At 45.1% G+C, this 24,979-nt stretch overlaps 1 protein-coding gene across 2 annotated transcripts in view; it reads left to right on the top strand.

Annotated features, from left to right (window-relative positions):
• Nucleotides 1-6,604: 6,604 nt before the first annotated feature.
• ASB5 (ankyrin repeat and SOCS box containing 5) overlaps nt 6,605-24,979 on the top strand; it is a 60,921-nt gene continuing 42,546 nt past the window's right edge. Inside the window, exons 1-2 of one of the 2 annotated variants that reach the window (XM_065405290.1) lie at nt 6,605-6,804; nt 18,725-18,735. In XM_065405290.1, coding sequence (XP_065261362.1) covers nt 6,605-6,804; nt 18,725-18,735 — 211 coding nt within the window. The remainder of the gene's footprint in view (nt 6,805-18,724; nt 18,736-24,979) is intronic. The other variant, XM_065405291.1, reaches the window with a different exon arrangement.

The following is a 24,979-nucleotide window of genomic DNA, read 5'->3' as shown; positions in this document are numbered from 1 at the left end:
TGCCGGAGATTGCGATCAACTGGGAGATTCTTTAGGATCGACCAGTCAATCATGATCGACCGGTTGGTGACACTGTTCTATGGCCAGACATTAATAAAGTTATCACCAAAACAACCTCTGTGAGATTAGGTGATATTATTATAACCCATTTTAAAACCCAAAGAAATCCGTTTTACCCTGTATAAAGCTTATGCAGGGTAAACTCATAAATTGTTCGCCCTCTATAACACTGATAGAGAGATATACACAGTAGTTTACTCCCCCAGGTATTAATACATACTCTGAGTTAATTAATAAGTAAAAAGTGATTTTATTAAATACAGAAAGTAGGATTTAAGTGGTTCCAAGTAGTAACAGACAGAACAAAGTAAGTCACCAAGCAAAATAAAATAAAATACGCAAATCTATGTCTAATCAAACTAAATACAGATAAGATCCTCACCAGTTCCAGAATGCTCCCTTTTACAGACTAATCTTCTTTTAGCCTGGGTCCAGCAATCACTCACACCCCCTGTAGTTACTGTCCTTTGTTCCAGTTTCCTTCAAGTATCCTGGGGGGTGGAGAGGCTCCTTCTTTAGCCAGCTGAAGACAAAATGGAGGGGTCTCCCACGGGTTTAAATAGACTTTCTTTTGTGGGTAGAGACCCCCCTCTTCACTCCTATGCAAAGTCCAGCTCCAAGATGGAGTTCTGGAGTCACCTGGGCAAGTCACATGTCCATGCATAACTCACAGTCTTTACAGGTAGCATTCATTGTTCACATGCTACCTTGAAAGTCCTCAAGTAGACTTCTTATGTGGATTGGAGCATTCCAAGATCCATTGTCCTTTAAGTGTTTCTTGATTAGGTACGTAATTTCAACATTCCTTTCTCCAGGAACTGACCAAATGCTCTACTAAGGTTATTTAGAAATCAAGTCAGTACACAGCCAAGATTCATAACATCGAATACAAAAATGATACATGCATGCAAATAGGATTAATACATTCAGTAGATTATAACCTTTACAGAGATATGTTACATGGCATATGTAGCATAAAACACATTCTAAGCATATTTCCATAGAGCCTTATGGGAGGTACCATCACACCCTCATTAACTCCAAAACTTTGATTCATTGCTGGATCACAGTCCATCCTGTACTCTGAATGAGGCAGAGTACATATGCACAAGGGGGACAAATTAAGGTTGTAAAGGCAACCTTAATTCTAGCATTTCCTAAGTTTTGAACACTTGACTTTGCACCTTTATATTATTTTAACATAGGAAATTACATTTAAAAAGACTAAATTTTTGAAAAGTAAACTAAAAAGAATTCTATCATATGGAATCATATTTACTTCCACATGATTCATCAGTAGGATCTGCTACACAGATCTACCACAGGAACTAACAGAGTATCTGGGAGGACTAGAGGGAGATGAGACTTATTTTGGTAGTGGGTATCTCTGTGACTCACAGCTATTTGCTAGACAGAAAAGGAATGTTTAGATTAATGGATCCTGGTTCAGTTTAGGGTGACCAGGTGTCATGATTTTTTAGGGACAGTCCTGATATTTGAGGCTTTGTCTTATATAGGTGCCTATTACCTCCTACCCCCTGTCCCAATTTTTCACACTTGCTATCTGATCACCTTAGTTCAGTTCCAAATTCTGTAGAGGAGGTGCTCTAGTGGTCACAGATCCTTCCATTCCTGCCCTGAGCCTATCCCTGTCCTGTTCCTATCTCTCTCCCCCAGCTCCTGTTGATTTCCTCCTCTGCAGTTCCTGTTCTTGTCACCCTAGGCTTTTGCTTCCAATCCTCTGATTCTCTGTCCCTCTCTACACCTATCCTCCAAGTATCTGTCACTCTCTGCTCCTATCGTCTCCTCTTTTTTCAAGTCAGACTGTTACCCCTTCCACCATACAGCCAGGGCACCAGGAGAGGGAGCACTGAAAGCTTAAAAGAGACTGTCTCCATCCTCTCAGTTCTGGTACCGGCTGCCACAGCAGACCCTGATAGCCAAGAGAAGCAATTGCAACGAAAGTTCTTCTTAGCCCCAGCAGCTCTGGGTTGGAGCAAGTTCAGGTGTTCTATGCAGTTGGAGTATGTTCAGTCCAGCTAGTATGTAGGAGTTGCGGGGAGGGGGACGGGGTGCGGGCGGAACATGTTCAGTGCAGACAAAATCTTCAGCAAGTAATGCTGCCAGCCTATAACAAACCTCTACAGAGCATGTGTGAACTACATCTCTGAGGCATATAAATTGAGCTGGATTTTTACATAATATATATGGGGAGAGCAAAAGGCACATCCCTGACACTAGGGCAATCTCCTGCCAAATTGCAAGTCCCTGCTCTAAAGCAAGGAGGTGGTAGAGCTTCTCACTGAAACAATTGTAAGAATTTTTTTAACATGGGCAAAACATTGTCTTTTCCCTAACCTTATTCTTGGAATGGGCTAAGCTACTTTTGCTGAGACTGTCACAAAAAATTGAGTCTGAGGCAGACACCCAGCATGGAAAATTCCAAGCCAACAGTTTAAATTTGGAAAAGTTACAAGCACCTGTAAACAGGGTGCTATAATGGAAAGTGTTAGGCAACTTTAACTATAGATGTCACTGCTAGCTCCATCTATAGTTAGTAGCTACTGGGGTTGGGTTTTTGCTTATTAACAGAATACTCTGGGTTTTTTTGTATAGCTTGAAATTAGGGAGAAGTTGGGATGATAAAGAGTACATGGGGTGCAACTTTATAGTGTAAAGTGAAAAGCTTCACCAGGAGGAAAATGATCCTCTTCATCAGCAAATTGTGTTTCTTCATTGTTCTGAATGGAGAATTGGAAAAACAGAAGTGCTTCAAAACATTGAAATGATTAATCACTGATAAGTAAGGCTATGTTTTAGTCATGGGTATTTTTAGTAAAAGTCATGGACAGGTCATGACCCGTAAACCAAAATTCACGGACCCGTGACCTGTGCATGACTTTTACCCAAATACCCTCCCTGACTAAAACTTGGGTGGGGGACTGCAAGTGCTCTGGGGGTGGTGGTCTGGGGGCGCCACGGGTGCTGGGGGAGGTGACCCGGGACCCTCACTGGTGCTGAGGGGCGGGGGTTTGGCGGGGTTGGTGGGACTTCCTATCTGGCTTCACGTCCCTGCAGCTCCTAGGCAGTGGAGGCAGGGGTCAGGGCAGGGACTCCACTGCTCCTGCCACAAGCGCCGGCTGCCACAGCTCCCATTGATTGGTAACTGCAGCCAATGGGAGCTGGGGGTGGGGCCTGCGGGCGCAGGCAACATGCGGCGTGGAGATCCAGCCTGGCCCCTCCACTGCCTAGGAGCTGCAGGGGGGCCATGCTAGTGGAGCTGGGGAGCCCCCTACCCCTAGGTAAGTGCCCCTCCAACCCCCTGCCCCTAGCCCTGAGCTCCCTCCTACACACCTCCCTCCCACAAACTGCTGCTGCTGGCCCAGGGGCTGCCCAGCTCGGGCAGCCCCTGAGCCAGCAGCAGCCGTTGCAGAAGTCACGGAGGTCACAGAAAGTCACAGAATCCATGACATACTCACAGCCTTACTGATAAGTACTGATTGAATACATTCTTTCTAACACTATGAAAAGGTGAGGAGGAGAGTATGAAACATCAAACACTGGATGTATGATTAAGGAAAATATAATTTCTGTTTCTTAATGATTGAAGCGGAAATTGGCAGCTGTGGTTAGGAACATAGTGCACATTTATCCCTATGGAAAACATGCCACTTCAATTCAGTGTCAGATAACAATATGCCAAATATAAAGAGGGATTTTCATCTGGCAGTTTCCCAAATACTTACCGATACTTCTCACTATATTATTAGGAAAGCAATACTTATGCTAGCTGGTTGCTGAAATGTTTATGAACAAACTTTAAGAAGAAACTGAAGTATATTTTCAGAGTATAATTTTCTATATAAAATGCACTATTTGTACATTGCTTTCTCTAATTATTCCTGTGATTTTTGCATACATTCAAATTTCTTCAGAAAAAAACATAAAACTCTGCTCTCTTTAAGATAAAATTAAAAGCACATGCAGAAAAAGGGGTTGATATTTATTCTCAAACAGACATTCTCCTCCCACCCCTCTTTCCACAGAGCTTTCTTCACACATGAGATTTCAGAATAGGGTTGCCAGGTGTCCAGTTTTCGACCGGAAAACCCGGTCAAAAAGGGACCCTGGTGGCTCCAGTCAGAACCACTGACTGGGCAGTTAAAAGTCTGGTTAGCGGCACAGCACAGCTAGCAGGCTCCCTGCCCGGCTCCGCGCAGCTCCCGGGAAGCGGCCAGCATGTCCCTCCGGCTCGGGGGCAGCCACGGGGGCTCCACGCGCTGTCCCCATCTGGAGCGCTGGCTCCACAGATCCCATTGGCCGGGAACCATGGCCAATGGGACCTGCGGGGGGTGGCGCCTGGGGGCAGGGGCAGCGTGCAGAGCCTCCTGGCCATGCCTCTGCCTAGGAGTTGGAGGGACACCCCAGCCTAGAGCCCATATCCCCCCCATTCCCCAACCCCCTGCCTCAACCTGGAGCCCCCTCCTGCACTCCACTCCCCTCATCCCCGGTCCCACCCCAGAGCCGGCACCCCCAGCCGGAGCCCTCACCTTCTCCCACACCCCATCACCCTGCCCCAGCCCAGTGAAAATGAGCAAGTGAGTGAGGGTGGTAGGGGGATGGAGTGAGCAGGGGTGGGGCCTCAGAGAAGGAGCAGGACATGGGCGGGGCCTCAGGGAAGGGGTGGGGCAAATGCATTTGGTTTTCTGCCATTAGAAAATTGGCAACGCTATTTCAGAAGCCACTACACTTTTCACTTTAACAACTTAGTCCGGGAGCTAGGTGGTATGGTAGATACATTATTTTGCCATTTTTCATCTGGAAATATGCATTGAAATCCTATTTTGAGTTTCACATGACAATGTGTTTGGTTGTTCTGCCAAAGGGCCTGATCCAAAGGTCACTGAAGTCAGTGGGGGTCTTTACACTGAATTGAGTGGGCTTTGGATCATGCCATTAGTCCCTCCTCCACATTTGCCACCATTCTAAAATTCATACAGAATTCTGCATGATTTGTAATTGTTGTGAAAAAGAGCCAGGAATGGAATAGACAGGGTGTTTCAGTTTTAAGATTAATATAGCTTGGCAGATCATATGAGGAAGTTCACACATACTACAGTGTGACAGATTCCAGTCAGTGGTATTAGTCTCTCCATATTATGTGCATCAAATTAGAGCAAATTAAAGGAGTAACCTGACCTGATATCTTTAACAAAAGGTCTTTGTTAAAATTTCTGAAAGAGTAGGAAGTTACAGTATATATTTGGGTTGATAATTTCATACCACATTTCAAGATATTAATTCATTTTTTTATTCAAAAATTTACAAAGAGAAAGTAGGGTGAGATCCTCAGCTGTTCTGTCCTCGTATGTTATTTTTGGATTGTGTCTCTCTTAGAAAAATCTTGAACTATCCTGCTGCTCTTCAGTTTGTCTCATATTGTGAAGTCATTGCTTCCTCGTGAGCAGTTACTCACACTAATGGCACTGCTGATCAGTGTGAGTAATGGGTTTACGGTATATGAGCAAATCAGTTCTCTGAAGAATGTAAGGAATGTGTTAAAAACAGGTGAAGATGTAAATTTGCCACATCATCGATATAAAATAACATGGTACAGCATAATAAAAATGTGTATCATAGACATTAGAGATAGAAAAGACTTATTAGCTCATCTAGTTTCTCTGCCAGTGCAGAATTATTCCCTATAGTATATTTACTGGGGTTTTGTCCTGTGAATTTTTAAATATTCTGTGCAACAGATCTAACCGTAAAAGCAACGTGGGATTTGTTTCTCCTGTCAGCTATTTGATATTATTTCAGTTAACAGTTATGTAAACCATACATACTAGATGCATAGCAGGTACTTTGGAGCAGCATGTCACTATTCCTGTCATTCCTGAATTAAAGAGACACTAAACTGGTATGGCCCAAATTTATTCTACTTTTCATTTTTTTATCTGTTTGCAAAATCCATGTATTTCAGAAAAAATGCTTTACTGTTAGGATATGTTTTTGTTAGAAAAACCTATGGCAGCAGTCTAATATCCTAGAAATCTAACAATAATAAATAAATGTACATGAGGAAAAGAGAACATATCTGGGGGGAAATTGATTTCATATTCAAGGATACAAAGAGCTTTTGTTGGCAACACTGAGTAACAAAAGAATCTTAAAATAATACTTTTGACAGTGTTTTTTAATAAGTAAAAATAGAAATAACTAGACAAATAAAAATGCAAATTCTGGAATGAAATAGACCTTTTAAATGGAAGAATCTTGGAAACTGTGAATGTCAGAAACTGTATTTGTGGATATTCCGCTCCAGTTGAATACCATCAGGTCAGCACGAGCTGTAGTGAACTCAATACTATGTACAGTATAAATAATCCTCATATTTTGAGCAGCAAGCATCATGACCAGCTGATATTTTCTTTCCTCGGGACCAGCTGTTCCTGGCACTGAGGAGTGCCTAACTGGAGCCATATGATCTTATCAACACATTTGAGAATTGTACCGAAACACTGACAAACACTCTGGTGCAGCAATGACTGTCATAGAGGAAAATCGCCCTTTTGCCCAGCAACTATCTAACGTCTACTTTACTATACTTTCACTTTTTTGTTTTAAACTTTTTGTGAAAATCAGCCTTGCCATCCTCAGTCACTTCTACATTGTAAAAGGGAACCGTAAGGAAGCAGCAAGGATAGCTGATGAATTTTATGGAATTCCTCAAGGGCAAGGTATGTGTGTACTTATTACTGTATCTTAGTTTATTGCCATTGGTTTATTCTTGTTGTAGTTAATTATTTAACTGCTCGTGATTTAAAAATATTTCCGTTAAGCCAAGTTGTGTGTGATCCCCCCTCCCCCCCCCCCCAATATAAGATAGCTCATATTACAACAGTGTTAGTTTGTTTATATTGGGCCATATTCTTCCATCTTTACCTTAAGTAGAATTTTTCTCCATGAAAAGCTCCACACATTATGAGTATGGGTAGCGGAATCTGTTCTACTATGATCAGAAAATCTAATTGTTAGCTCTCTTTATATCTTTGATATAGTTTATAACAAAAAATGTATAAGGAGGAAAGCTCCAGAGAAACATATCTATTAGAAAACATGGTTTATAAGTTGTAGATTAATGTGAGGTACTGTATAAAACTGAATTATTATAGGCAGCATTGCTAGTGACTCCTATAGTTAAAGACTGCCTAACACTTTCCATTATAAGACCTTACTTTCAGTTGCATACATGCTCCTAAACTTCAACTATTGAGCTTAAATTTTCTATGCCAGGAGTCTGACTCAGGAAGAGTTTTTTAGAACATTTCAACAAAATCAGTTCATACATTTCTGAGAACAAAAATAAGGAAAAATATGTTGCTTTGCCCATGTTAAAATTATTACAACCATTTATTTGAGACGCTCTAGAATCTTCATGCTTTAGAATAGGGACTTGAAATTTGGCAGGAAGGTCACCCAGGTGTCAGAGATGGGCTTTTTGGCATCCTCATAGAAATCCACCCACATTTGGTCAAGTTGTAAGCCTCTGAAAATTACAGTGTGCATGTGCTCAAGCAGACATTTGTTAGTTGGCAGCATTATTCTCCAAAGAGTCCATCTGTTCTAAGCATGTTCTATCTCCACATTGTTTCTATTTGCCAACCAGACTGCATATGCAGCATCCTTACAGAGTGAATGAGCATGCTCCTGCTCAGCTCAGGACTTCTGGGATGAAGTTTCCCTCCAATGCTCCTATATCTGTCTGGGGTCACTCCTAGCACCCATGTAGCATGGAGGAAAAGGAAGTACTGTACCCTGAATTGAATCCAGTGGGATGAGGAGCTTGTGAGGGAGACTGAAACAGGAGATGGTGAGAGAGGACTGGGACAGGCTGGAGTGCATAGGGGTAGAAGGAATCAGGCTTGGAGGAATAGGGTAAGAATATTTAACCATTATAGCACACTCCCCTACAGAATCTGGAATTGAACCCAAGAGTCCTGAGTCTTATTTTTCCTTTGCTATAAGCAAACATCTGTGAAATCGGCTGGCAAAATACGGGTCTCATCTTCCTATATGGCTGGTCCATAGAGGATAAGGATTTACTACTGCTGAAACTGACTGTTAGCTCAAGTGGCAAAGAGGTCTGTCCTGATGTAAAGGTCCCAGTTCTGCAGGTGACTCCTGGGGGTGGGGGTGTCAATATGGTTCTACGTGATGGAATTTCTATTTTTCAGTTTATTTTTTTATTGGTTGATGGACCAAAAAAAAAAAAAAAAGGCCTGAAGGAACATGTATATTTAAGGTTAAGGATGATTATGTCCTTAATTCACATTGTTGCACTGAGCAGTTATTTTATATAACATTGATTTTTATTAAGAACAATATGTCATCCTTAACTTTGGATTTCTTAGCTCTGGTCTGCAACACAACTTAGCTGTGATTTTGGGTTGATTTAAAAAAAAAATAATTTCCAGGAGGTTGGTGGGGGAGAATGTGAATTCTGTAATTTAAGTTTAATGATGTTAAATTTGGTGAAAGTGGATTTGTTTTAATGAAAGGAGATAGATGGTGAGGGGCTGTGGTAAAGAGAGCGGGTCTCTTGTTAAAAAAATAGAAGGTAGTCTCTGAGTTAAAAATAACAAATGTGTAACGTATGTTGCTTTGGGACTTCTGGGCTTCATCTGGATGCTCAGCATCAGAGTTTCAAAAGAATAAATATGCATGTATAAACTACAATAGTCACAGACTGAACAAATGTCTATTTCTAGAAGTCAAATGTGAATAAGAAATTAAAAATACTTTTTTCTGAGTCATCCATTTTAAATTGCAAAGTTCATGTCTTAAAATAAGATTTAAGAGCCTAGTTCTGTTCCCAGTGAAGTCAATGGTAAAACTCCCATTTCAAAAAATGGCTTCAATGAGAGAAGGATCAGGTCTATTATAAAGTTCCCATTAACGGGATTATTCTTTAACTTTGGTCCTGATCATGAAAACACTCACATGCTTACTTTATACTCATAGTTGTCCCATTGAACTCAATGGGACTGCTCAGGTGTGTAGCACTAACTAGTTAAGTGTTTGCAGGGCCAAGGCCTATACGTTTAGATGATTATGCCTAGTTTTCCTCTTCCTCATGCTGAAGTGTACCTAAGGTTGGTTATTTTTCATGGCAAAAATGTGTAAAGTCATGATTCTAATTACAAAAGAAAAGGAAAAGTCATAGCACACAAAGTTTTACCCCATTTTAAAATCTCACATTCCACCAAATTGACATAATTGAGCCACTTTTGTATAATAATAATCATGGAAAAAGTACTGCTCATTAGTGGACTGCCATGACTTTTTATGAAAAATACTAATTCATGACTTTTTTTCAAGAAGGACGTGGGTGTCACTAATATGCGACCTCAGTTACCTTGTGTGTAGATATTGTTGCTCCTTTGGCCTTAACAGTTGCCAGTATTTGGGACCTTGCAGGATTATTTCTAAGACGAAAAAATGATGATAGAAGTCAGGTATATTCTTGGTGCAATCCTGTTTATTTACAAAAAATATATATTGGGACAAAGTTCCTCCTCTAGCTTGGTGGGTCCTGCGCTTATTGGCGGATTTACTCACCTCAGAGATTCACCTTGTGGGTCGGGAAACAGCTCAGAGACCTTCCCCTCTGGTAGAAGCCACAGTCCAGATCAATTCCTCCTGTGTCTGATCAGGAGCTGGGAGGTTTGGGGGGAACCCGGGCCCGCCCTCTACTCCGGGTTCCAGCCCAGGGCCCTGTGGACTGCAGCTGTCTAGAGTGCCTCCTGGTACAGCTGCATGACAGCTACAATTCCCTGGGCTACTTCCCCAGAGCCTCCTCCCAACACCTTCTTTATCCTCACCACAGGACCTTTCTCCTGGTGTCTGACAATGCTTGTGCTCTTCAATCCTCCAGCAATACGCCTTCCCACTCTCAACTTCTAGTGCCTCTTGCTCCCAGCTCCTCGCATGCACACTACAAACTGAAGTGAGGTCCTTTTTAACTCAGGTGCCCTGATTAGCCAGCCTGTCCTTATTGATTCTAGCAGTTTCTTCTTAATTGGCTCCAGGTGTCCTAATTAGCCTGCCTGCCTTAATTGGTTCCAGCAAGTTCCTGCTTGTTCTGGAACTGCCCCTGTTCCCTTACCCAGAGAAAAGGGATCTACTTAATCTGGGACTAATATATCTGCCTTCTAACACTCTCCTGTAACCATCTGGCCTGACCCTGTCACAATATATAAAGTCCTGTTTTCCTAAACACAGTACAAGCAAACAGCAGCCACAGCAGTCAGCCTCTCCAGTCAGTTTTGTGCCCTGAGGAGTTCTGTCTCTCTGCATTTTCTCAGGGCCATACTTAAGCCTGATCTACACTAGAAAGTTAGGTAGAAGGAAGCCGCCTTATGTTGACCTGTTAATATGTGTCTACACTACCGGGCCCTTTACACCAACCTAAGTCACCTCTAATGTTGACTTCTGTAATCCACCTCTGCGAGAGCATAGCGCTTAATTCGATTTTCATGGGTAGACTGCGAGGTAGTGCAGACGCAGTGTTGTGTAATTCACCTTAATTGGCCTCCAGGTGGTGTCCCACAATGCTCATCTGTGACCACTCTGGAGATCAGTCTCAACTCTGCTGCACTGAAGCCAGGTACACAGGAAACAGCCCCTCCCCTGCTAAAGCCCCAGGAATTTTTGATTTCCCATTTCCTGTTTGATCAGCATTGGGAGCATGCCAGCTTGAGCACAGCTGATCATGGAGACTACACGCCCCAAACGTGCTCCAGCCTGGTCTGAACAGGAGGTGGTGGATCTCATCGCTGTGTGGGGAGAAGAGTTTGTGCAGGCAGAGCTCCGATCCAGCAGAAGAAATGCTGACATCTATGCAAAGATTGCTCGTGGAATGGGGGAGAAGGGCTACACGAGGGACACACAGCAGTGCCCTGTGAAAATAAAAGAACTTCACCAAGTGTACCAGAAGGCAAGGGAGGCAAACAGTCATTCTGGTGCTGAACCCCACACATGCCGGTTCTACAATAAGCTGCATGCAATTCTCTACCAGCACCCCCACAAGCAAAGTGGACATCTCACAGCTGTGTTAGTCTAGGGACAACAAGGAGGACGATATGGTGGATGAGGAAGAAGAGGAGGAGGAAAATGGGAGACAGGTGAGCGGTGGATCCATTCTCCCCGAGAGCCAGGAAATATTTTTAACCCTGGAGCCCTGTGGGTCGTAGGACATGACACCAAAAGCGAGGTGCTACTCACCAGGGCTGGAGTAGCAAAACGTCACAGTGAATGGTTACGGATTCTGATTATGTTATGGTTTACACCTAGTGTAATAAAGGTTGTTTGTTTGTTTGTTTGTTTGTTTGATGAAAACGGCCTTGCTATGGAAACATTTTATTCATGTACAGTGGCTCCTTTATTTTTTCCCATGACTGACAGCTGGAAATGTGTCCTTCGGCGTGTCATCAACACCTGAAAGCAGACTTTCGCTGATTAGGAGGAGAAAGAACATGGGAGGACATGTTCACCGAGATAATGAACGCCTCTGGGACAGCTGACACAGAGCTGAGAGCATGGAGGATTTCACTGTCCGAGAAGTTAGAAATGGACATGGAGAGCAGGAAAGCTTCCAATGAGCAAGAGCAAGCGGCGCAGGATAAGATGCTTCGGATTATGAGGGACCAAGCAGACATGTTGAGGCATCTGGTTGAACTGCAGGAACAGAAGCAGGAGGGTAGAGTCCCTCTGCAGACCCTGGTAGACAGCCAGCCAGCATTGCCTGGCACAGAATCAACCTTACCCCAGCGTTCCCTGAGGCATGGGCGAAAAGTCCATTATCCCTTTCACTTAACTCAGGGGGAGGATACCAGGAACAGAAGGCACCCATTCACAGACCTTTGATGGTCTGGAATGCGGTGTTATGTTACACAGCTGAAAATGTTTCTCCCATTCCAACTTTACAACCCCTTTTCCTCAAGATTACCTTTTTTTCTGTTCTCTTTACTTATGTTTGTTAAATAAAGTAAAGGGATTCGAGAAATAAATGTTCTTTATTGAGTAGAAGCAGTGGGCTTGGGCAGGGGGTTGGCTTTACAGGGACAGTGATACAAGCCACGTCAAGGTTTGGGAAAGCACAGTGCAGACAAGCAGCTCACATTACTGTGACTCATTATTGAAATGGCTTTTCAAAGCCTCGCGGATACGCAGCGCCCCTTGCTGTGCTCTTATTACCCTGGTGTCTGGCTGCTCAAAAATGGTTGCCATGCAATCTGTCTCACCTGCTTACCCCTGTGGAAAATTTCCCCCCTTTTTTCCCCACAGATATTATGGAGCATACAGCAGGCAGCTATAACCATGAGGATGTTCTCTTCACTAAGGTCCAACTTTGTTAGTAAACTTCTTCAGTGCCCCTTTAAACAACCAAAGGCACATTCAACCACCATTCTGCACTTGCTTAGCCTATAGTTTAACCGTTTCTTACTGCTGTCCACACAGCCAGTGTATGGCTTCATGAGCAATGGGAGCAAGGGGTAGGCTGGGTCCCCCAGGATAACTATCATTATCTCAACATCGTCAATGTTCATTTTGTGGTCTGGAAAGAAAGTCCCAGATTGCAGTTTTTTGAACAGACCCGAGTCCCTAAAGATGCGCGCGTCATAAACCTTTTCTGGCCATCCTACATTGATATCGGTGAAATGACCCCTGTGATCCACCAGTACTTGCAACACCATTGAAGAGTATCCCTTTCAGTTTATGTACTCTTTGGCAAGGTGGTCTGGTGCCAAGATGGGGATATGTGTGCCATCTATCGCCCCACCACAATTAGGGAACCTCATCGCAACAAAACCACCCACTATGTCCTGCACATTTCCCAGACTCACTACCCTTCGTAGCAGAAGTCGATTAATGGCCCTGCACAGTTGGAGCACAGCAGCTCCCACAGTTGATTTACCTACTCCAAATTGATTCCCCACTGACCGGTAACTGTCTGGCATTGCAAGCATCCAAATAGCGATTGCCACTCGCTTCTCCATTGTCAGAGCAGCTCTCATTTTTGTGTTGGTGAACTGCAGGGCAGGGGAAAGCTCTGCACAAAGTTCCTGGAAGGTGGCCTTCCGCATTTGAAAGTTCTGCACCCACTGCTCGTCATCCTATACCTGCAAAACGATGCGGTCCCACCAGTCAGTGCTTGTTTCACGGGACCAGAAATGGCACTCAACAGAGTGCAGCTGCTCTGTGACTGCCAGCAGCAACTATGAATTGTTTTTTTAAATGGCTTGCAGCAGGGCTGCTTGCAGGACATCGCTATGTTCCACACGGCGGACCCTACTTCGGCTCTGGAAAAACTGCAGGAGAAGGCGCGAGGTGTTTGAGATGCTCACAGCAAGAGTGCACAACTGAGCAGGCTCCATGCTTCTGGGGCTATGGCGTATGCGCAGCGGTTTTAAGGACGAAAACCACTGGCTTGTTTGCCGTTGATATGGGAGGGTGAGCACAGTGCATCATGGGATGCCTACAGAATGTTCCCATTCTCCCCTGCGACAATGTTTTGGTCCCATGACGCATTGCACAAACTTCCCAAAATACACTGTGGCAAGTTGCATTTTGGGATAGCTACCCACGATGCACTGCTTTGTGCATCGATGCAGGCACTGCTAGTGAGGATGCACTCCATCAAGACAACGAGCATGCTATGGCCACGCACAATCAACTTAATTAATTCGGAGGCTCGAGGTCGAATTAGATAAAGTCGACTTAATTTTGTAGTGTAGACAAGCCCTTAGAACTGCTTCTCTCCTGCTCTACTGGCTTTTCTGTTTTTTCTGCTTCTAACACACACTAATCCTGCATTTGCAACCAGGGAATCCCTCAGCCATCAGAGTTTAGCTTCCTGTCAGACTTTGTTTCCAGCTATCTCACTACATATAGAGGCATAATTGCTCCTTCCATTTAATCTGAAAGTTCGGTGCTTAGCACAGCCATTGGCCAGATCTATGACTGTTTATAGATCAAAAGCCCACTCAATGGCAACCTTTAATACCATTAAAAAGATGACACCCTGAATGACTCATGCCAGACAGACAGAAAGAAGATAAAGGTAACTAATTAAAATGTATACAAACCTGACTATTTACATAATTACCGATTGTTTTTCTGTCAAGATTTTTTCACATCACCACCACAAAATTATTTTACTCCCACCCAAATCTACTTGGGCCTTTTTTCCCCAGCCTGATCTCCTTTCAACCACCTCAAGTATCAGAGGGGTAGCCGTGTTAGTCTGGATCTGTAAAAAGCAACAGAGAGTCCTGTGGCACCTTTAAGACTAACAGATGTATTGGAGCATAAGTTTTCGTGGGTGAATACCCACTTCGTCAGACATCTGTTGCTTTCAACCACCTGAAATTATAAAATAATAAAATAAATCAATTGGAATATAAATATTGTACTTACATTTCAGTGTATAGTATATAGAACAATATAAACAAGTCATTCTATGAAAATTTTAGTTTGTACTGACTTCACTAGTGCTTTTTATTAGTCTGCTGTAAAACTAGGCAAATATCTATATGAGTTGATGTACCCCTGTGTACCCTCAGGGGTACATGTACCCCGGTTGAGAACCACTGTTCTGTAATAGGAAGAGTGGCCTACAAAACTCTGCATGTCTGTGAGTGCTGACGGGTTGACCATTATGCACAGTCTCCGTTTCCTTTTTAGTGGTGGAAATTTAGATTGTATATCCAAGGTAAGTTCCTTCTTTTTGGAACACCTCACATTTCTTTGGGTTCAGTTTTAGATTGGCAGTCTTAGGGTATGTCTACACTACGGGATTAATCCAAATTTACAGAATTCGAATTTTGGAAACAGATTGTATAAAGTCGAATCTATGTGGCCACACTAAGCACATTAATTCGGCGGTGTGCGTCCATGTACCGGGGCTAGCATCGATTTCCGGAGCGTTGCACTGTGGGTAGTTATCCCATAGCTATCCCATAGTTCCCGCAGTCTCCCCCGCCCATTGGAATTCTTGGTTGAGATCCCAGTGCCTGATGGGGCAAAAAACATTGTCGCAGGTGGTTCTGGGTACAGCCTCACCCCTCCGTCCATGAAAGCAACGGCAGACAACCGTTTCGCGCCTTTTTTCCTGAGTGAACACTGCAGACGCCACACCACCGCAAGCATGGAGCCCGCTCAGCTCAAGACAGCAGTCATGAACATTGTAAACACCTCGCGCATTATCGTGCAGTTTATGCTGAACCAGGACCAGAAAAACGAGGCAAGGAGGAGGCGGCGACGGCAGTGCGGCGACGAGAGTGATGAGGACATGGACACAGACACAGAATTCTCTCAAACCGCGGGCCCCGGCGCTTTGGAGATCATGTTGTTGATGGGGCAGGTTTTATCCGTGGAACGCCGATTCTGGGCCCGGGAAACAAGCACAGACTGGTGGGACCGCATAGTGTTGCAGGTGTGGGACGATTCCCAGTGGCTGCGAAACTTTCGCATGCGTAAGGGCACTTTCATGGAACTTTGTGACTTGCTTTCCCCTGCCCTGAAGCGCCAGAATACCAAGATGAGAGCAGCCCTCACAGTTGAGAAGCGAGTGGCGATAGCCCTGTGGAAGCTTGCAACGCCAGTCAGTCGGGAATCAATTTGGAGTGGGCAAATCTACTGTGGGGGCTGCTGTGATGCAAGTAGCCAAAGCAATCACTGAGCTGCTGCTACCAAAGGTAGTGACTCTGGGAAATGTGCAGGTCATAGTGGATGGCTTTGCTGCAATGGGATTCCCTAACTGTGGTGGGGCGATAGATGGAACCCATATCCCTATCTTGGCACCGGAGCACCAGGGTACCCAGTACATAAACTGCAAGGGGTACTTTTCAATGGTGCTGCAAGCACTGGTGGATCACAAGGGACGTTTCACCAACATCAACGTGGGCTGGCCGGGAAGGGTTCATGACACTCACGTCTTCAGGAACACTACTCTGTTTAAACGGCTGCAGCAAGGGACTTACTTCCCGGACCAGAAAATAACCGTTGGAGATGTTGAAATGCCTATAGTTATCCTTGGGGACCCAGCCTACCCCTTAATGCCATGGCTCATGAAGCCATACACAGGCAGCCTGGACAGTAGTCAGGAGCTGTTCAACTACAGACTGAGCAAATGCAGAATGGTGGTAGAATGTGCATTTGGACGTTTAAAAGGTCGCTGGCGCATGTTACTGACTCGCTCAGACCTCAGCCAAACCAATATCCCCATTGTTATTGCTGCTTGCTGTGTGCTCCACAATCTCTGTGAAAGTAAGGGGAGACCTTTATGGCGGGGTGGGAGGCTGAGGCAAATGGCCTGGCTGCTGATTACGCGCAGCCAGACACCAGGGCGATTAGAAGAGCACACCAGGAAGCATGGTGCATCAGAGAAGCTTTGAAAACCAGTTTCATGACTGGCCAGGCTACCGTGTGAAAGTTCTGTTTGTTTCTCCTTGATGAAAACCCGCCCCCTTGATTGACTCATTCTCTGTAAGCAATCCACCCTCCCCCTTCGATCACAGCTTGCTTTCAAAGGAAATAAAGTCACTATAGTTTAAAAATCATTTATTCTTTATTAATTGATTATAAAAAGAGGGAGAACACTAACAAGGTAGCCCGGGTGGGGTTTGGGAGGAGGATCGGAGGGAAGGAAAAGGTCACTAAAAAAAGGTTAAAATAATGACAGCCTTTTGCTAGGGCTGTCCACTGGGGTGGAATGGGAGGGTGCACGGAGTCTCCCTCCCCCCCCCCGCGTTCTTACACGTCTCGGTGAGGAGGCTATGGAACATGGGGAGGGGGGAGGGGGGTTATACAGGGGCTGTAGCAGCAGTCTGTGATCCTGCTGCCATTCCTGAAGCTCCACCAGACGCCGGAGCATGTCTGTTTGCTCACGCAGCAGCCCCAGCATTGCATCCTGCCTCCTCTGATCTTCCTGCCGCCACCTCTCATCTCGAGCATCTCTCCTCTTCTCACTTTGGTCCCTTCTGTCCTCACTTTGGTCCCTCATGTCCTCGCGTTGGTCCCTCCTGTCCTCACGTTCACTGGCATCTTTCCTGTACTTTGATACCGTGTCCTTCCACTCATTCAGATGAGCTCTTTCATTGCGGGTGGATTCCATGATTTCCGCAAACATCTCGTCTCACGTCCTCTTTTTCCGACGCCTTATCTTTGATAGCCTTCGGGACGGAGGAGGGAGGCTTGAAAAATTTGCAGCTGCTGGAGGGAGGGAGGGAAAAAAGGGAGAGAGTGCTGTGGTTTTCCTGTTAACCTGCAGCAGCAGAAAACAAACTAACCCCCCCCCATCCAATTCTCTGGGATGATCGCTTTATCCCTCCCCCCACCGTGTGGCCGGTATCAGGGAAGATTCCTGCTAGCCAAACGTGAAAAGCTCAGCGCCAATCCCCCCCTGCCCCCCGCGCTTGGCTTACTACAAGGAAGGATTTCTTTTCAGCCACAGGCAAACAGCCCAGTAGGAAGGGCCACCTCTGTCCCCTTAATTAAATTCCTGTATTTCAACCAGGTTACCATGAGCGATATCACTCTCCTGAGGATTACACAGCGAGATAAAGAACGGATGTTGCTTGAATGCTAGCAAACACCGGGACCATACGCTGCCAGGCTTTGTCATGCAGTGATACCAGATTACTTGCTACTAGCATGGCGTGGTCAAGTGTCCTACCATGGAGGACGGAATAAGGCTGCACTGCCCAGATACCTTGTGGAAAGGCTTTTGGAGTACCTCCAGGAGAGCTTCATGGAGATGTCCCTGGAGGATTTCCGCTCCATCCCCAGACACGTTAACAGACTTTTCCAGTAGCTGTACTGGCCGCGAATGCATCCCAAGTCCTCAGGGCAAATTAATCATTAAAAAAAGCTTGCTTTTAAACCATGTTTTATATTTTAAAAGGTAAACTCACCTGAGGTCCCTTCCATGGGGTCATGGTCTTGGATACTGCGTTGGGAGGCTTGGGAGGGTACTTCACTCAGGCTGAGAAAAAGATCCTGGCTGTTGGGGAGAACGGAGTGCTGTGTGCTCTCCGCAAGCTCGTCCTCCTCCTCCTCCTCCTCCTCCTCTTCCCCATCCGCAGAATCCTCAGGTGTGGCTGAGATTACCCCCGCCTCGGAATCCACGGTCAGAGGTGGGGTAGTGGTGGCTGCCCCAACTAGAATTGCATGCAGCTCAGCGTAGAAGCGGCATGTCTGCGGCTCTGACCCAGAGCGACCGTTTGCCTCCTTTGTTTTTTGATAGGCTTGTCTGAGCTCCTTAACTTTCACGCGGCACTGATCTGAGTCCCTATTGTGGCCTCTCTCCATCATGCCCTTGGAGATTTTTCAAAAGTTTTGGCATTTCGTCTTTTCGAACGTAGTTCAGCTAGCACTGACTCCTCTCCCCATATAGCGATCAGATCCAGTACCTCCCGTACGGTCCATGCTGGTGCTCTTTTTCGATTATCGGATTGCATGGTTACCTGTGCTGATGAGCTCTCTGTGGTCACCTATGCTCTCCACGCTGGGCAAACAGGAAATAAAATTCAAAAGTTCCTGTCTGAACTGTCCCCCCTGTCGCGGGGCTTTTCCTGTCTACCTGGCCAGTGCATCCGAGTTCAGATTGCTGTCCAGAGCGGTCACAATGGTGCACTGTGCGATAGCTCCCGGAGGCCAATACCGTCGAATTGCGGCCACACTAACCCTAATTCGAAATGGCAATATCGATTTCGGTGCTACTCCCTTCATCGGGGAGGAGTACAGAAATCGATTTTAAGAGCCCTTTATTTCGAAATAAATGGCTTCGTTGTGTGGACGGGTGCAGGGCTAATTCGATTTAACGCTGATAAATTCAAATTAAACTCATAGTGTAGACCAGGCCTTTAATTTATCACTAAGGCTATGATTTTTACTCTGAGGTCGTGGAAATCATGGAATCCGGTTCTTCCAGCGACCTCCATGACTTCAGCCTGCCTTGGCCAGGAGCTGCGGGGTACCCTCACTGCCTGGTGGTGGTATCCTGGAGCTCACAGGCGGCAGGAGGACCCTGGAGCTCCGAGCAGGTCCCCGCACCTGCCTAGCTGAGCTCCCATTTTCTCATGGATATTTTTAGTAAAAGTCACGGACAGGTCACAGGCTTCAGTGAATTTTTCTTTATAGCCCGTGACCTGCCCATGACTTTTACTAAAAATATCCGTGACAAAATCTTAACCTTACCTATCACAGATTGTTTTTTAAATGTATCTGTTCCTGTTCAAAGGTTTTAGCATGCACCACGATATTAGGTCAGCGTTTCTCAAACTGGGGTCCGTGGACCCATGGGGGGACCCCAAGGGTACTCCAGGGGGTCCATGGGCCCCGCTGATCAACTCCTCCCAGTCCCTTCCAGTGCCTCCTTCACAGTTTAATAGAGGCACTGGGAGGGAGGGGGAGGAGCGGAGACCCTGGGTCTGTGCCACTCCCGGAAGCGGTTAGCATGTCCTTGAGGCCTGGGGAGAGGGGGTGGGACAGGGGGTCTTTGCGCACAGCCCCCGTCTCGAGCACCGATTCCGCAGCTCCCATTGGCCTGGAACTTCAGCCAACAGGAGTTGCGGGGGCAGTGCCTGCGGGCAGGGGCAGCGCGCGGAGACCCCTTGGCCCCCTGCCTAGAAGTCAGTGCCAGAGAGATGTGCCAGTCACTTTTGGGAGCTGCCTGAGGTAAGCACAGCTCCCCTCACCCCCTCCCGTACCTCAACCCCCTGCCCCAGCCCAGAGTCCGCACCCAAACTCCCCCCCAAAGCCTGCACCCCCTCCCACACCCCTCAGCCCCTCCTGCACCCTACCTCCCTGCCCCAGCCCTGAGCCCCCTCCAGCACCCGAACTCCCTCCCACACCTAAACTCCCTCCCAGGACCCGCAACCCCTCCTGCACCCAAATTCCCAGCCCCAAAGCCCACAGCGTGCTCCCTTCAGCACCCAAGCTCCCAGCCCAGAGCCGACACCCCTCACTCTTTCCTGCACCCAAACTCCGTCTCAGAGCCCGCACCCCCTCCTCCACCCCAGCTCCCTGCCTCAGCCTGGTGAAAGTGAGTGAGGGTGGGGGAGAGTGAGCGACGGAGGGAGGGGGGATGGAGTGAGCAGAGGCATGGCCTCGGGGAAGGGGTGGGCCAAGGGCTGGAAGGAGGGTTGGGGGTCCCCAAAATTTTTAAAATCAAAATGCGGGTCCTTGGGTTGCTAAAGCTTGAGAACCGCTGATCTAGGTACAGGGTGCTGGAACAGGAGGGCCAGTTGGGGCCATGGACCTCCCACTTTTGAAAGTGGGAGAGCCTGGCCCGTCCACATTTCAGGACAGGCCCCAGCCCCTTTCTCCTCCTCTTCCACCCAAGGCCCCACCCCCTGACCAGGCTGGAAGCTGGAGCCAGGCCAAGGTAAGAGCCGCCTGGGGAGCCCGGGCAGCTGTGGGGAGCCCTAGACCCTCCACCCAATCTGCGGGGCCCAAGAGCAGCCCCTGGCCCATGTTCCCGCCCACTGGGGTGCAATGCCCAGGACAGGTGTAAGGTACGGGGCTTCCCACAGTGGCCTGGGCCCCCTCGGCAGCTCTTAACTCGGCCCGGCTGCTGCTCTTCGGCCCCCTGAATCCCCACCCCCGCCAGAGCTAGGCTGAGGTAAGAGCTGCCCGGGGAGCCCTGGACCCTCCACCTACCATGGGCGGGGACATGGGCCGGGGGCTGCTCTCGGGCTTCCCGCCCAGAGCAGGTGGAGGGTCTGGGGCTCCCCACAGCAGGCTGGGTGGCTGTTACTCCGGCCAGGCTCTGGCTTCTGGCCTCAGGGGAAAGAGGGAGCAGGGGTGGGGCCACATCCCCCTTTTATGAAGAATCCAGCGCCCTTGGATAGGTATAATAAATATGCAATGTAACACCTTATCCGGAAGCCTCTCAAATGTGTCTGGTGCATTACACAAGTCAAAAGCCATAATTTTAAATTGTCACAGGCCTTGTCCTGGTGTGAAAGCAGTCTTTTCCCTGTGCCTTGGATCCACTTCCACTTACCAGTATCACTTTTAATATCCAGTGTGGAAAACCAGACTAAACCTGCTACAGCATCCAAGGTCTCATCCATTCACTGTAATAGATAAAGAATACTTCATTTAGTTTTCTATGGTCCATGCAGAATCTAGTGCTGCCATCTCTTTCTTAACCAGAACTATGGGTAAGGCCCAAGGACTAGTTGAAGGTTCAATTATGCCTTCCTGATAAATTTCTACAGTGGCTGGTAAAGCCCTTTCCCTCTTTGCAATTGGTTAACAGTGAGGTGGCTGTTTAATGGGCTTGTTTCCCCCAGCAGCAGTCTTATGTTGGACTAGTGCAGTACACCCTATATCTCTGCTGGATAGGGAGAGCAACTCCTGATTCCTAACCAGAAAGTCTCTTACAGTGTTTTGCTGCAACCAGGGAACCCCTGATCCTAGGCAACTTAACTTCTCATTAAGCTTTGTCATGCGGAACATTGCCTTGGGCAGTGGCTTCTATTGTTTTCAGCTGTGTCATTAGTTAAGGGGCTTAACCATTCCTTTATTTAGCCAGAACAAAGGGTAGCTAGCACACCCACTGACTTTAACCAGGTCTGTGATTTGTTGATCAAAGACCTGCTCAATGGCAGCCATTAGCACCTTCCTGCATTACAGTATGTTTTCATTTTAACTATTTGCTAATATTGTTCTTGAAATTATCCCAGAAGGTACATTCTTTATTTTTCTGTACTCAAAAACATTTTAATAGTTTGTGTTTTCTTATGAATCCTTCATCAGTTATATAAAATGTTGACAAAGTACTTTGTCAATTTAATTGTTAAATATCCCACTGCATAGCAAATAAAAATGATAAGGCTTTGCATCGCAATCATTTAGACTACATTTTAAAGATGTAACCAGAAAAACAAAACAATTTATGGCAGCATGTAAATTAACTAAAGTTTGCTGAATGCTGACTAGCCTGGTCATCTACCAAAAAAAAAGTATTAAACCCCAATCCTGAAAGTGAGGGAACACTGTTGCATTCTGGTAGATCCCTGTTGACTTCACTGAAATACATGACATCTGTAGGTGTTCAGTACCTATGAAAATTTAGCTAACAGTTATTTCTATTATTGTAGTGCCTACAGTGCAGTGCTAGGAACTGTCCAGATATAAAGTAACAGAATGTCCTTCCTTTAAGAGCTCATAAGCTAAGAACAGCGGCGGCTCCAGGCACCAGCGCTCCAAGCGCGTGCCTGGGGCGGCAAGCCGCGGAGGGCGCCCTGCCAGTCCCTGCGAGGGCGGCAGTCAGGCAGCCTTCGGCGGCATGCCTGCGGGAGGTCCTAGCTTTTTTGCCTGCAGATTCGGCGGCAAAAAAGCTAGAGCTGCCCCTGGCTAAGAATAAAGCAAGAAATGACAATTGCGGAAAGAGAAATAAAATATGCAATTGATGTAGAACTGAGCATAATTTTTGGATGAATATTTTTGCAAAAAATGCAAAGTCGGGTTGACAAAATATTTGCAAATAGCAGAATTCGGCAAATAGTTTCAGCTGAAAAATCAAAAGAAATTCTAAAATTTTGAAATGTAGCTAGATTTAATGATTTTTAAAGTATGAAAAACACCATGTTTCATTTTAGGTTAAACAAAATATTTCATTTTATTTGTGTTTTTCATTTTGCCAAGAAAAAAGAAACAAACAAACAAATCCATTCTGGGTCAACCCAAAACATTTTCCCTTAACAGTTAGAAGCGGCATAGCTATCTGTTAGGGGAAAATTTTTTAGTATTTCCTTAGACTTCTAAAGAAGAGGTCACTTAATTAGAATATATAAGCAATATTAATAACTGTAAATGTTTGAAACTCACCAGTGAATATAAATTCAGCAGCTGTGATCTGTGTGGTGGGGCGGGGAGACGCTTCTACTTTTATAATGATTGCATCAGGAAATAGGCTCATGATTACAGCTGATTGAACTTGGAATTTCTGTTTCATGGAAAATTTCAAAGTATCAAAATTTGTTTTCATCCCACATCAGAACAAACCATAATATTTTCAAAGTTACTAACAAAATGGAAATTCCAAAAATGCTAGGTTAGGAAAACTTAATTTCAGAAACATTTTGAAAATTATTTTATTTTATTATTTATATTTCACATTATTTCATGACATGCCACTAGTAGTGCATATTATGACCTAACATCATTTCATAATGTCATGATATAACATGTACTACTTCTGATTACATGGAATAATGTAAAGATAATAAGACTAAATACAAGTTAAAATAAATTTCAAAATGAAATTTTATTTTGAAACAAGATTTTGAAATTTTTCTGAAATGAAATTTTCCTAAATTAAAAAAGTTATTTTTTGTCTCATCAGAAATTTTTGCCAAAATTGATGAGTTTTATGAAAAAATTGTATTGAATCAAAACAGCATTTTCTGAGGAAAAAACGCTTTCATGAAAAATCTCCTACCGTCTGTACTCATGACACATACTGGGGCAAAAAGGTCAGAGCTGCAGTTGCAGATACAAGTTATAGTAGGAGATTTCCGCAGTCATTTTTAGGTTTGTGCTATATTTTTTCTGGCTGTGGGTTCTTTTGGTTTCTCTTTTGGAGTTCTTTGTGGGTTACTTTTTACATTAAACAGGGTGCCCCTAAAATGTTAATGTGCTGCAGAATTTTGGATTGAAAATGTATGACTAACCTTGTGAAAGCGGATTAATTGAAGGGTGCCACCATTCATATGTAATCTCCAAGAGATCTGTGGTCCAAGCACTTACCAGTACCTCTCTGCATAACAGAAAACGAACAATGAAAATTTAAAAGTTGATATCCCACTGAGATAAATGGGGTTTATTCATACTTTTCAGAGTGATTACAGCAGGCTCTGCATAATCAGGTAGACAAGGCTGAATCAGTTTACACTCAGTTCACGTTTTTAAATTTTTCTTCATAAACCTAAGTGCCAAGGAGGCAAAGTTAGATCATCCCTGAGACTGCTCTGATTTAAACTGGGAGACCCCCTGCTCCTCTCAGGATCATAAGAATGCAAAAGTAGTTTTAAGACACGTTAGCAGCTTTCCTTCCCCTATAGGTCATAAATCAGAAATAATGTTGTGGTTCATTTTTGGAGATCCACTGCTGGAAAGGTAAGGTTGACTGCTTTTAAACCATAGTGAATGATTAAACAGGGTAATGTTGTCCTACTACCCTATTCTAACAATTTGCAATTGATAACGTCATTTAGCAACAGCTGGTAGGGGAGAAAAATAAGCACAAGGCATCTTCTCAACTCACATTCCACACAGATCATAATTCTATTAATAAAAGCCATATAACACCTTTACTAACTTCCTAGATACAATAGAGATTCATTTGGTAATGAAAGGAATGTTGTATGGAATACCTATTCATCACACTGCTCAGTGTAAGGCACCGACATTTGGCATTTTGTTTTTCATAGATTATATATAGTCAGTAGTGTCAAAGTATTTAATGTAGTTTAGGAATCAGTGATTTGATGAACAATGAGGCTCTTGGGGGCTGCTCCCTTTTACAAATCTGACACCAAATTGAATAAAACATCGAAATAGGGAGATTTTTTAATGGAGTTCATCACCCTCTCTGGACACTGCTAAATCACTCCTGCCAGACAAGACTGGCACTCAAAAATACTTCTTAAGAGAGCAATCTGTTTCTGGAGTGAACCAGATTGCGACAAGTATCAAGCATTTAACAAAACAAAACTCCCCTGGAGAAGATACGCCAGACAACCCTAAAAGGGCTTCCCACATCACAATCCATTTCAAAGTGTACAAGTTCAACACTCTGCTATATTATCAATATTCTCTTTGTATACATTAGGAACAAAGT

Source organism: Emys orbicularis, chromosome 5 (genome assembly GCF_028017835.1).
Source record: "Emys orbicularis isolate rEmyOrb1 chromosome 5, rEmyOrb1.hap1, whole genome shotgun sequence".
Taxonomy (NCBI): domain Eukaryota; kingdom Metazoa; phylum Chordata; order Testudines; family Emydidae; genus Emys; species Emys orbicularis.
This window is presented reverse-complemented; position numbering and strand designations above follow the sequence as displayed.